The following is a 14103-nucleotide window of genomic DNA, read 5'->3' on the forward strand; positions in this document are numbered from 1 at the left end:
AATGAGGAAGTGCCCTGGAGTAGAATAATATATTGTTAAGGGGAGGTAGTTAATATCTAATCTGCACAAGGGATGGACAGGTCCTGTGGGATCCATGCAGCGTACTCAAGTTAGGTTTAGAAATGTTCCTGGGTGTTGTAGTGCAATAGACACTAACCTGAGACGGCTGACTCTCTGCAAGGGCAGGTGATGATGAGAAATGTTCGTGACGCCAGTGCCAATTAAACGGTGGCACGCCGTTTGCTGATAGCAGGAATAACTGAGGAACCACGTGATGTTAAAACAGAACTCAAACTTTAGTAGTCATCATACAGGGACATAGATGGAAGCGCAGTTCCTTTGCAGACAGCTGGTTTCAGTACATTTGATGCAGGCAATATATAGCAAGGTGACATTCAGAGTGTTAAACACAGGACTTGCAGTACAGGCGGCTTGCACTCTATTCCTGACTGATCCTGGAACATAGAAACTCTTCTCCAAGGCCCAATGCCCTAGCTCTGGCGTATATCCTTGGTTTTATCTCTATCAAGTACCTCCTCTGTTGTCTTTAGTACCTCTTGCTTTTCTGGACTTGCCTCTGTCTCTCTCTGTTTCCTCAGGCTCATTGACTGTAGTGTTCCTGCTTCTGCGTATATGAATTCAGGAGGGGAACCTTCTCCTTGGATCTGGAACCCGGTTACAGGGACTGCATTACCCTCTCCTAGTCCGCAGGCTTCAGGCCTGGACTGGACTCTGACATTGTCTAATCTCTGGTTAGACTAGACTATCAACTTTAGACTCCTCTTTCCCTTCCCTGACTGGGCCTTATATAGACTAGGGCTCCCTAGCTCCCTCTAGTGACTAAGAGCTGGAATGACACCCCTAGCAGGCCTGTACATGCACATTTTACAGTAACAGGGAAATACATAGCATTACATTACATTACATTTTATAAAGATGACTTATACCAACTTCCCCAAAAATAAGGGGGACGACTGCACACAAGTGACCCTTCCGTAGTGACGGGCATTACAGTCCCCGTACACTACATACCCCACTGCTTTAAGCTGAGTACGACCTCGTACTCCATCAGGGCCCGCCCAACTGGAATTTTCACCTGAAATAGAAAAAGAGACATGCAGGCATACATATATGTAATTCATCTGCATTTACATTCATATCAGGTCCAATTGGCAAAGGTGAAGGGTGATGACAAGGGGCGTCGTTCTCTTCTCTCAGGACAGTGAATGGAACTGGGGCGCTGACCTGGCACAGCGTGACATTAATACCAGGATAGTCCATATGTGCAAATTGTCCTTAATAGAACAGCAAGAAATGGTAAAACAGTATAAAAGTTCTTGGAGGCTCAAAGAACAAATATGAGTCCGTACCCAGGTTACTTTCCTATAAATCACAGAGGCTCTCATGCGGTGGAGTCCATCTCTGGGCACATTTCCTTTAAAAAAGAGCAAGAATCTCAGAGGCTCAGGTTCTTTTGAGTCTATCTCCGGGCACAGTTCCTTAGTATCAAGTTGCACAATATAAAACAAGTGCTGTAATACCCCTGATCAACCTGAAAAGGGGGTTAAGGGTAAAAGGTGCAACAAAGGAACAGGCACAACTTGGCGTGGGATAGCAAAAGCAGGCAGGAGGTCCTGGAAACAAACTTGGCTTCGTTGACTTTAATACTTCAGTGGTTAACACCTACCACTGAGCCGTGGATAAACTGGCAGCAGCAACAAACGACCAAGAAACATAGGACTCCTGTCCTGGAAGGGTTAAGCTTTCAACATCATTCTTTGGCAAAATAAATCAAAGGCCTAGCAGGCTGATTCACAGTGGCATGTCATAATCACCTGGCTCTGCTGGCAAATATGGCCTGTAGTAGTCCTCTACAGGAGGATGTGCCCACATCACGGTGTCAGGGGGCAGCTGCAAAGTGAAGGGACCCCTAATAGGAATTGGCCCCATAGGCCTAGGGATAAACACACTGGTGGACCGTACCGGCCCCGGCATAATGATTGTGGGTTGTGCTGTATTGGGTACCGCCGCCGCAAGCGGTCCGGTGGGCTCTGTGCAGCAATTCCCAGGAATAGTGGGTCTTCTTTGGGGCCCGGACGGAGCAACATTAGTAGAAGGTGGTTTACGGGTGGTGACAGGCACCCTTACCTCGTCCTTCCTAGGCGGCGTCTGGATCCTGGCGGTGGCAATCTTGCGCAGCTCCCGCAACTTTTCCTCCAGCCGGACAATCTGGTCACCGATGCTTTCCGTGTCGGAATCGCTGTCCTCTGCTGGCGCCGCCGGCGCAGGTACAGTACACGATGCGTCGGACGCGGCCGCTGCAGGCTCCGGTGGCGCATCTGGTCTCCGACCTTTACGGATATTTTCCAGGGTAACGCTGAGTCCTTTTAAATTTTCTAAGTCCTGGATTGTCTTCTCCCGTCGAGGCAGCTCGGGGGAAGGATAGGGGCTCACCCATTTTTCCAACACGGTTGGCTGCCAGAAGACATTAGGCCCAATGAAGGAGCCTCGCTCCTGGAAGGTGTGGTGGGCCTGTTCTGGAGAGCGTTCAGGTTCCCGCTCGCAGCCAGAGTAGTCTTCTTCTGCCTCCCAGTCCTCAGGTTCTCGCTTGGGACGGGTCACAGCAGTCGCATATGGGCCTCTCAGGCTCTCGGCAGGGGTGAACTCCACCTCCTCTCCCTCGCGGAGGCTATGCTGATACGAAGGGAGGTAGTCTCTCTTAACAGATCTCCTGTTGACGTATAAGTCTCTGCCAGTTAGGTAGTCTTGTATGAACCCGTAGCCACGGGTTTTGTCAAAGGACACCACCAACCCCTTTCTCCTTTCCAGGCGGGGTTGGGTGTTGGTGTGTCGTTCATGGATAGTCTTGGTCAATTCCTCATAATATATTTTAGTCTTTGTATTCCGCTTTATAGCGGCCTCCCGGATCTCTGCCATTAATGAGGACCACTTGAAAGAGGGCTGAAAGAAGTCTCTCCAAGAGCCATAGCAGGGCTCTGGTTCTTTCTCCCGTGGCAGGCAGGCGGGTTTCTCCGGTCCCGAAGAGTAGGCCGGTGGAGCGTCCTCAGGCTCTACACCAACATTATCCATTTTCGGTATTTCAGGCGCGGACGTGGCAGCAAAGCAGTGCTCACTCTCCAACATGCTCGATCCTTCTCTGGAGAGCGACAGGGTGGCGCCAATAAGATCAGCCAGATCCTCCCATTGCACTGGGAGGCCGCCCCCCAGGTATTCCAGTATGGGGAAGGCGGAGTCCATGCTTGCAGACATGCAAATGTCCAGATAAGCAGTGGCGCCTGACCTTGAACCCTTTCCCGCTTTTTCAGTAAAAAGGCGCCAACTTTTCCCGCATTTTCGGGATGAAGATGACGCAGCAGTAAATCCAGCAAGCTCAGCGGCCATCTTTTAGCAAGAAACGCTTTCCTCTTGATAGCGCACCACTGCACAGCGCTTTTTGGAGGTTTTAGGCACACTTTGGGTATGTTTTTCAGTCCACAAAGTCCACTTTAATAAAACAGGCAATATGTCACTTTGGTCACAGGGCAACTGTATAAGGCACAAAGTTCACGCTTCTTGCACTAGAAAGCGTGCGTATCCTGTTCGTGACGCCAAAAGAGAGGTGCAGCGTACTCAAGTTAGGTTTAGAAATGTTCCTGGGTGTTGTAGTCTAATAGACACTAACCTGAGACGGCTGACTCTCTGCAAGGGCAGGTGATGATGAGAAATGTTCGTGACGCCAGTGCCAATTAAACGGTGGCACGCCGTTTGCTGATAGCAGGAATAACTGAGGAACCACGTGATGTTAAAACAGAACTCAAACTTTAGTAGTCATCATACATGGACATAGATGGAAGCGCAGTTCCTTTGCAGACAGCTGGTTTCAGTACATTTGATGCAGGCAATATATAGCAAGGTGACATTCAGAGTGTTAAACACAGGACTTGCAGTACAGGCGGCTTGCACTCTATTCCTGACTGATCCTGGAACATAGAAACTCTTCTCCAAGGCCCAATGCCCTAGCTCTGGTGTATATCCTTGGTTTTATCTCTATCAAGTACCTCCTCTGTTGTCTTTAGTACCTCTTGCTTTTCTGGACTTGCCTCTGTCTCTCTCTCAGTTTCCTCAGGCTCATTGACTGTAGTGTTCCTGCTTCTGCGTATATGAATTCAGGAGGGGAACCTTCTCCTTGGATCTGGAACCCGGTTACAGGGACTGCATTACCCTCTCCTAGTCCGCAGGCTTCAGGCCTGGACTGGACTCTGACATTGTCTAATCTCTGGTTAGACTAGACTATCAACCTTAGACTCCTCTTTCCCTTCCCTGACTGGGCCTTATATAGACTAGGGCTCCCTAGCTCCCTCTAGTGACTAAGAGCTGGAATGACACCCCTAGCAGGCCTGTACATGCACATTTTACAGCAACAGGGAAATACATAGCATTACATTACATTACATTTTATAAAGACGACTTATACCAACTTCCCCAAAAATAAGGGGGACGACTGCACACAAGTGACCCTTCCGTAGTGACGGGCATTACAGTCCCCGTACACTACATCCATGCCTGGTTCATTTTTATGAACGTCAGCTTGTCCACATTGGCTGTAGACAGGCGGCTGCGTTTGTCTGTAATGACGCCCCCTGCCGTGCTGAATACACGTTCAGACAAAACGCTGGCCGCCGGGCAGGCCAGCACCTCCAAGGCATAAAAGGCTAGCTCTGGCCACGTGGACAATTTGGAGACCCAGAAGTTGAATGGGGCCGAACCATCAGTCAGTACGTGGAGGGGTGTGCACAGGTACTGTTCCACCATGTCAGGTGGTGGTGCAGTTAGCTGTGGCGTGGTGACAAAACTTTTCCACATCTCTGCCATGCTAACCCTGCCCTCAGAGGAGCTGGCCGTGACACAGCTGCGTTGGCGACCTCTTGCTCCTCCTCTGCCTTTGCCTTTGGCTTCCACTGGTTCCCCTGTGACATTTGGGAATGCTCTCAGTAGCGCGTCTACCAACGTGCGCTTGTACTCGCGCATCTTCCTATCACGCTCCAGTGTAGGAAGTAAGGTGGGCACATTGTCTTTGTACCGGGGATCCAGCAGGGTGGCAACCCAGTAGTCCGCACACGTTAAAATGTGGGCAACTCTGCTGTCGTTGCGCAGGCACTGCAGCATGTAGTCGCTCATGTGTGCCAGGCTGCCCAGAGGTAAGGACAAGCTGTCCTCTGTGGGAGGCGTATCATCATCGTCCTGTGTTTCCCCCCAGCCACACACCAGTGATGGGCCCGAGCTGCTTTGGGTGCCACCCCGCTGTGAACATGCTTCATCCTCATCCTCCTCCACCTCCTCCTCATCCTCGTCCTCCAGTAGTGGGCCCTGTCTGGCCACATTTGTACCTGGCCTCTGGTGTTGCAAAAAACCTCCCTCTGAGTCACTTCGAAGAGACTGGCCTGAAAGTGCTAAAAATGACCCCTCTTCCTCCTCTTCCTCCTCTTCCTCCTGGGCCACCTCCTCTTCCATCATCGCCATAAGTGTTTTCTCAAGGAGACATAGAAGTGGTATTGTAACGCTGATAACGGCGTCATCGCCACTGGCCATGTTGGTGGAGTACTCGAAACAGCGCAACAGGGCACACAGGTCTCGCATGGAGGCCCAGTCTTGGGTGGTGAAGTGGGTCTGATCCGCAGTGCGACTGACCCGTGCGTGGTGCAGCTGAAACTCCACTATGGCCTGCTGCTGCTCGCACAGTCTGTCCAGCATATGCAAGGTGGAGTTCCACATGGTGGGCACGTCGCATATGAGGCGGTGAGCGGGAAGGCCGAAGTTACGCTGTAGCGCAGACAGGCGAGCAGCGGCAGGGTGTGAACGCCGGAAGCGCAGACGGCCCGCACTTTATGCAGCAGCTCTGACATGTCGGGGTAGTTGCGAATGAACTTCTGCACCACCAAATTCAGCACATGCGCCAGGCAAGGGATGTGCGTCAAACCGGCTAGTCCCAGAGCTGCAACGAGATTTCGCCCATTATCGCACACCACCAGGCCGGGCTTGAGGCTCACCGGCAGCAACCACTCGTCGGTCTGTTGTTCTATACCCCGCCACAACTCCTGTGCGGTGTGGGGCCTGTCCCCCAAACATATGAGTTTCAGAACGGCCTGCTGACGTTTACCCCGGGCTGTGCTGAAGTTGGTGGTGAAGGTGTGTGGCTGACTGGATGAGCAGGTGGAAGAAGAGGAGGAGGAAGCTGAGTAGGAGGAGGAGGAGACAGGAGGCAAAGAATGTTGCCCTGCGATCCTTGGCGGCGGAAGGACGTGCGCCAAACAGCTCTCCGCCTGGGGCCCAGCCGCCACTACATTTACCCAGTGTGCAGTTAGGGAGATATAGCGTCCCTGGCCGTGCTTACTGGTCCACGTATCTGTGGTTAGGTGGACCTTGCCACAGATGGCGTTGCGCAGTGCACACTTGATTTTATCGGACACTTGGTTGTGCAGGGAAGGCACGGCTCTCTTGAAGAACTTTCTCTCAAATGTTTGTGAGATGGAGAGCTGAACGCTGCCGTGTGACATGGTTGAGATGCTTGGTGACGCAGGTGGTGGTGTTGGTGGTACATCCCATGTTTGCTGGGCGGCAGGTGCCAACGTTCCTCCAGAGGCAGAGGAAGAGGCCGAGGCGGCGGCAGCAGCAGAAGAGGTCGAGGCGGCGGCAGCAGCAGAAGAGGTAGCAGGGGGAGCCTGAGTGAGTTCCTTGTTTTTAAGGTGTTTACTCCACTGCAGTTCATGCTTTGCATGCAGGTGCCTGGTCATGCAGGTTGTGCTAAGGTTCAGAACGTTAATGCCTCGCTTCAGGCTCTGATGGCACAGCGTGCAAACCACTCGGGTCTTGTCGTCAGCACATTGTTTGAAGAAGTGCCATGCCAGGGAACTCCTTGAAGCTGCCTTTGGGGTGCTCGGTCCCAGATGGCGGCGGTCAGTAGCAGGCGGAGTCTCTTGGCGGCGGGTGTTCTGATTTTGCCCACTGCTCCCTCTTTTGCTACGCTGTTGGCTCGGTCTCACCACTGCCTCTTCCTCCGAACTCTGAAAGTCAGTGGCACGACCTTCATTCCATGTGGGGTCTAGGACCTCATCGTCCCCTGCATCGTCTTCCACCCAGTCTTGATCCCTGACCTCCTGTTCAGTCTGCACACTGCAGAAAGACGCAGCAGTTGGCACCTGTGTTTCGTCATCATCAGAGACGTGCTGAGGTGGTATTCTCATGTCCTCATCATCAGGAAAAATAAGTGGTTGTGCGTTAGTGCATTCTATCTCTTCCACCCCTGGGGAAGGGCTAGGTGGATGCCCTTGGGAAACCCTGGCAGCAGAGTCTTCAAACAGCATAGGAGACTGCTGCATAACTTGAGGCTCAGACAGTTTCCCTGATATGCATGGGGGTGATGTGACAGACCGATGGGCTTGGTTTTCATGCGCCATCTGTGCGCTTTCTGCAGAAGACTGGGTGGGAGATAATGTGAACGTGCTGGATCCACTGTCGGCCACCCAATTGACTAATGCCTGTACCTGCTCAGGCCTTACCATCCTTAGAACGGCATTGGGCCCCACCAAATATCGCTGTAAATTCTGCTGGCTACTGGGACCTGAGGTAGTTGGTTCACTAGGACGTGTGGCTGTGGCAGAACGGCCACGTCTTCTCCCAGCACCAGAGGGTCCACTAACACCACCACGACCATGTCCACGTCCGCGTCCGCGTCCCTTATTAGATGTTTTCCTCATTGTTCCCGTTCACCACAATTTTGAGAATGGCAAATTTGGGAATAGTTTTTCAACCCAGAACAAAAAGTGTGCTTTAACGGTCACTACAAATAACTTGACCAGCTAAAACAGTACAGAGTTGGTAGAATAGAAATGTGAGGCCTGTTTTTTTTTGCGCTGTGTGACAGGTATAGGTTTAATCACAGAATTAGACTTGTATCTGCACGGTAGCATGTGTGTTAAGTTTTTCTGAATGACACTATCAGTACCTTCAATGTAAGATATCCTTTTTGGGATAGATTTCAAGTAGGCCTCATATAGCAGAAACTAGTTATTTTGAGAATGGCAAATTTAGGAATAGTTTTTCAACCCAGAACAAAAAGTGTGCTTTTACGGTCACTACAAATAACTTGACCAGCTAAAACAGTACAGATTTGGTTGAATAGAAATGTGAGGCCTGTTTTTTTTTGCGCTGTGTGACAGGTATAGGTTTAATCACAGAATTAGACTTGTATCTGCACGGTAGCGTGTGTGTTAGGTTTTTCTGAATGACACTATCAGCACCTTCAATGTAAGATATCCTTTTTGGGATAGATTTCAAGTAGGCCTCATATAGCAGAAACTAGTTATTTTGAGAATGGCAAATTTGGGAATAGTTTTTCAACCCAGAACAAAAAGTGTGCTTTTACGGTCACTACAAATAACTTGACCAGCTAAAACAGTACAAATTTGGTTGAATAGAAATGTCAGGTCTATTTTTTAGGCGCTGGGTGACAGGCTCAACTTGCCCCTGATGTAGTATATGGCCAAAAAATAACCAGACTGTTGATGGTTAAATGCACTTCGGTGATACAGGCTCAGCCTGCACCAGATGTAGTATATGGCCAAAAAATAACCAGACTGTTGATGGTTAAATGCACTTCGGTGACACAGGCTCAGCCTGCAGCTGATGTAGTATATGGCCAAAAAATAACCAGACTGTTGATGGTTAAATGCACTTCGGTGACACAGGCTCAGCCTGCAGCTGATGTAGGATATAGCAAAAAATAACCACACTATTGATGGTTAAATACACTTGGTGATAGCTTGGGCTGGCGCACCACAAGCCACAAAATGGCCGCCGATCACCCCAGAAAAAAGTGATCTAAAAACGCTCTGGGCAGCCTCAAAAAAGTGAGCAAGTCGATATTAGCACTTCAATGATCTACAGCTGCAGATCGATCACAGAATGAAGTCTTTTGGAGGAGTTAATCTGCCTAATCTCGCCCTAACGTCGCAGCTGCAACCTCTCCCTATGCTTGAATCAGCAGAGTGACGTGCAGCGCTACGTGACCCAAGCTTATATAGAGGCTGGGTCACATTCTGCACTGGCCAATCACAGCCATGCCAATAGTAGGCAAGGCTGTGATGGCCTCTTGGGGCAAGTAGTATGACGCTTGTTGATTGGCTGCTTTGCAGCCTTTCAAAAAGCACCAAGAAAGCGCCGAACACCGAACCCGAATCCGGACTTTTACTCATCCCTAATCAGGATCCATTCCATCAGAATTCCGTTTTGTGACTGGACACAAAACCACTGCAATCTGCGGTTTTGTGTCTGCTCATAAAAATGGAAAAAAACGGATCCGGCACTGAAAACAATTCAAGTCAATGGTGACGGATCCGTTTAGATTTCACACAACCGCATCCTAACGGAACGGATGCATCCTGATGTGCAAAATCAATACTGATCCGTTTAATTCCGGTATAGCGATCCTCTGCTTGATCTCAATATTTGAATTAACAATGCAAGTGTGAAAGTAGCCCAATGCTATCTTGAGGCACGTAGTGAAGGGGGGTAACAAGCACCCATCCAAACAAAAAGTTTGCACTAATTTTTGCGGGCAATTTGTACCTTGCACCACATTTATCAAGTGTATTGTATTCTTTTCTAACTTTTTTATGCCTTGTCAGACAATTGCGAGTGGCTTATCAGAAAAGGATGTGGCTTCTTAAAAACATCTCCATGTGCCAAAAAGTACACCATCATTTTTCAAGTAAAACTAAGCCAACTTACAGGTGGCGTAAACTAAGAATAGAGAGTCTAAAGACAGTAATAATAAATCTGTTTCTACTGTTGTGTCCATTTTCAGAGCTGTTCTTGATACCGTTTACAATACCTGAAGCAGATTCATGTGGTATAGAAACCCCACTTGATGGTGCCAAATTATGGTGTGGAGCTCACTCGTTCCATCAGTTTGAGGAAATGTACTCCTTTTAAGATATGATTTTGAATGACTCTCCTTCACCTTGCTTGATTCCCCTGTTGAATATATGACTATACATAATAAGGCATGTTGCTAATTTACTCCAAATTATTCCATTGTAGATGTCGTCCTTTGAAAAGAGCTCATACAGACCTGATCGGTATATGCTGAGAGTATTGTTTGCCTCATTAAATGGAGGAAACAGCACCAACATCACATGTACCTCAACCGTCCATCCCTTAAAGTCTCAAAGCTTTAACGTAATAGGTAAGGATGTATAATAGTGAGAAAATCAAAGTTATTATTATTATTATTTATTAATAAAGCACCATTCATTCCATAGCGCTGTACATATGATAAGGGGTGCACATACATAATACAGACAATTGCACTAATCATAAACAAGACGAGTTACAAACTGGCACAGAAGGGGAGAGGGCCCTGCCCGTAAGGGCTTACAATCTACATGGTATGGGAGAAGGACACAGTAGGGGCGGGTGAAGTTGGTCGTGGCGGTATAGAGGCAGCAGGGTCACTGGTTGTAGGCTTGTCTGAAGAGGTGGGTTTTTAGGTTTCTTTTGAAGGATTCCACTGTAGGTGAGAGTCTGATATGTTGGGGCAGAGTGTGGGGGATGCGCAGGAGAAATCTTGGAGGCGATTGTGGGAAGAGGTGATAAGAGGACAGAAGGAGGTCTTGTGATGAACGGAGAGTGCGTGTGGGGTGTATCGGGAAAGTAGCTCAGAGATGTAGGGAGGGGACAGGTTGTGGACGGCCTTGTATGTATTTGTTAGTACTTTGAAGTGAATTCGCTGGGCAATGGGGAGCCAGTGAAGGGATTGGCAGAGGGGAGAGGCAGAGGAGTAACAGGGTGAGAGGTGAATTAGTCGGGCAGCAGAGTTGAGGATAGATTGGAGGGGTGCGAGAGTGCTAGATGGAAGGCCACAGGGGAGAGTGTTGCAGTAGTCTAGGCGGGAGATGATGCAGTAGTTCTAAGTAAGGCTACTTTCACACTTGCGTTTTTGCTGCATCTGGCAGGGTCCATTAAAAACACTTCCGTTACTGATAATACAACCGTCTGCATCCGTTTGAACGGATCCGGTTGTATTATCTTTAACATAGTTTTAACATTGCCAAAACGTATCCGTCATTAACTCAATTGAAAGTCAACGGGGACGGATCAGTTCTCTATTGTGGCAGATTGTGCCAGAGAAAACGGATCCGTCTCCATTGACTTGCATTGGGGTCATGACGGATCCGTTTTGCTCCGCATCCCCATAACGGAACGCAAAATACAACATGTTGCGGTTTGCTCTCCGGTCTGGGAACGCAACTGTTCAGTACAGTTTTGTCCCCATTGACGATGAATGGGGACAAAACTGAAGCATTTTTTTCCGGTATTGAGCCCCTATGACAGAACTCAATACCGGAAAACCTTTACGCTAGTGTGAAAGTACCCTTAGTGAATTGTCAGCAGTGAATATACAAGGCTTCTTACATTTTGCAATATTTCCAGCTAAGTCAACAATATTCTAAAACTAAAAAAAAAGTTGCATCAATTTCTGGCTGCAGCATTTAAAAAAAAATATTAAATAGCTATTTTGTTCCAAATTTGCCAAACCTTTTGCCATTTTACACTCCACTTTTTTGCCATCTACACTTCTGAAAAGTAGTTTGAAAACGGTCATAGTAAGGCATTTGTTACGTGGTAGATTTAAAAAAAAAAAAGTCTCAAAATGACTCCGGTAGGAAAGTGGTGTAGGAAAAGTACTATAGCATTTCTAGACAAAAATGTTAAGTTTAGCCCCTTAAGGACCTGGCCAATTTCTGCTTTTATCGTTTTGTTTTTCCCTTTCTGTATTCCAAAAGCCATATTTTTTTTTACATTTTCCATCCATATATGTTTATTTTCTGTGGGACATGTTGTATTTTGTAATTCCACTATTTAATTTACCATAGACTATAGTGGAAAAAAAATAATGGTATAATGGTAAAAAAAAAAAATATTCACAAGGCCATCATAGCAGCTGATCAGAGCTCCACAATGTTGCCATGGGGGCTACGATCAGAGCACAGAGTAAGCCCCTCTCCTTCTGTCTAACCCCCCAGATACTGCAGTCAATAGCGACCTTGGTATCTGTTAAATGACCGGGATCAGAGTAATCTCCGATCCCAGTTACTATATAGCTGGAACCCGCCATGTAAGGAGCAGCCTCAGCTTGTGAGCATGCTTTAGGTATCCCCTTAATAGGAATTATGTGACATGAATGAAATTTTGACCTCGGGCCCTGGGATCGCACAAAGGGGTTGCCATACTTTGTGTATCTGCTCCTTATTGTGTTGAAGATCTCTACTGGCAGTATTGCAATTCAAATTTTCATTGTTTCATTCCAGGTGGTAAAAAAAATAATTCCTAGTTATGTAATGTGCACACATTGATTTTGGGGTACACAAACCTTACTGAGTAACTTTTATTAACTCTTATTCAAACTGTTATTTAACAGAGATGCTTATGTAGTTGCTTTCCCCATACACATCGGTAGCGTGCTTGTAGCGCAATGCTAAAGGGGTTACAATTGTGCAGGAAATGTATCGTTGTGTTTTTCCTTCTACAGGTTGTCAAGCGGTTAACAGGCCTTAGTAACCGTTGCGAGGTGGGGCTGCTTCACCCTTCCCATAGGGAGTGGTCTGAACTTAGTATGGGGGGCAATGTAGTGAGAGATAGTGAAGAGTGAGATAGCTAAAAAGCACACCTGGAAAGTACCAGTCAGCAAGGAAATAAAATGAGACTTAAACTAGCCTCTGAGGAAGCAATTGAGAACATCTTGGAGCGTATCAGCCATTGTGAAGAGGTGGAGGCCAAAAAGTCTGTGGAGATAACCTGCATAAAGCTTTTTGACTCCATAGCACATTTGTCTGGAAGGAATGGGAGCTCAAACACCCTGACATACTTTGGCCATTTGCATAGAACTTCAGCTGGTAATTGTAGGGCCACATTTGGAGAGATTGAGAAGTTCAGAGATATTGCACCCCTGTGAGAAAGTAAAGATTTTGGAAGATGGACTCAGAGAAGAAACATCTCAGCCTGTTTACCACCTTTGCAGCCTCTAGAACCATGAGAACTTTGGAAACCGCAACATATGTAAGATCTGCTGGTCCACGCATGATAAGGACCCTGTCTGCCATGTTTTAAGTTTATTTCCAGTAAAGAACCTCATCATTGCATGCACCAACATCTGTTTTGCCACAGTATCGTACTGCCTTGCACATTTTTGCCTTACCATCAACCTTCCTTGTACTCCACCATATACCTCCACCAACCCCAAGAACACCCCAAACCACCACGAGCCAGGAGACCCCTCAAACCAGGGTGTGCCCTGAGCGGAACAAAGGGGTGCATACCTCCATTTACTGCATGATCAAGGGAGCGCTGGGGTGAGGACCACCACCATGAGTACTAGTGTCACCAACAGTGCCTCTTCCAACACTCCTGACCTCACCCTGCTCCCTCCCCAGGCTCGCTGGGAAACCCCTTTACAGAGAAATCCAGAAGGAAGGTCAGGGACAGGTCTGCTGAGAATTTTATAGCAGTGGTGCCTGGTGGGGAGGGACAATGCTGGAGCACAGCAGGGTAAGTATATTATACCTACAGTATGTTGCCATTCATAGCTGACAAAATGAAATGTAATCCCTATTTCCACCTGGTTGACTGGTGTCTGCTGGACAATGACAAGCTAGGAATGTGTACTCACTTTTGGACAATAATATACACCTAACCCCTTCTTTAACCTTTAATGATGGGTCCAGCGTTCCCTTACATCATCCCTTACTGAATGGTGGATCCATCAGCCAAAATAAAAGAGAGGGTTTTGAGAGGTATTATTCACCAAAAGCCAGGACATTTGGTTTCATATTGGCCAGTGGACACATGGTGCATAGTATGTTTAGCCTTTGCTTTCCATTCCTTTAAGCAAAATATTACAATTTGCCATACAGCTTTGTCTATTTTACTTGCATTGTTGGTCAGTGAATATACACAAGCACATTGAGGTCAACCACCAGATAAAAACTTACACTAATACAAAGTCCCCTGCCCTGGACTCCTTTCTTGTGACTGTTCCTAAAACAG

At 47.7% G+C, this 14103-nt stretch overlaps 1 protein-coding gene across 1 annotated transcript in view; it reads left to right on the top strand.

Annotated features, from left to right (window-relative positions):
* The window catches only part of FLT3 (fms related receptor tyrosine kinase 3), a 134110-nt gene that overhangs the window by 51430 nt on the left and 68577 nt on the right, over positions 1-14103 (top strand). The window contains exon 8 of the mRNA XM_040426171.1: positions 10099-10243. Within this exon, the coding sequence (XP_040282105.1) occupies positions 10099-10243 (145 nt within the window). The remainder of the gene's footprint in view (positions 1-10098; positions 10244-14103) is intronic.

The sequence above is a fragment of the Bufo bufo genome, chromosome 3 (genome assembly GCF_905171765.1).
Source record: "Bufo bufo chromosome 3, aBufBuf1.1, whole genome shotgun sequence".
Lineage (NCBI taxonomy): Eukaryota > Metazoa > Chordata > Amphibia > Anura > Bufonidae > Bufo > Bufo bufo.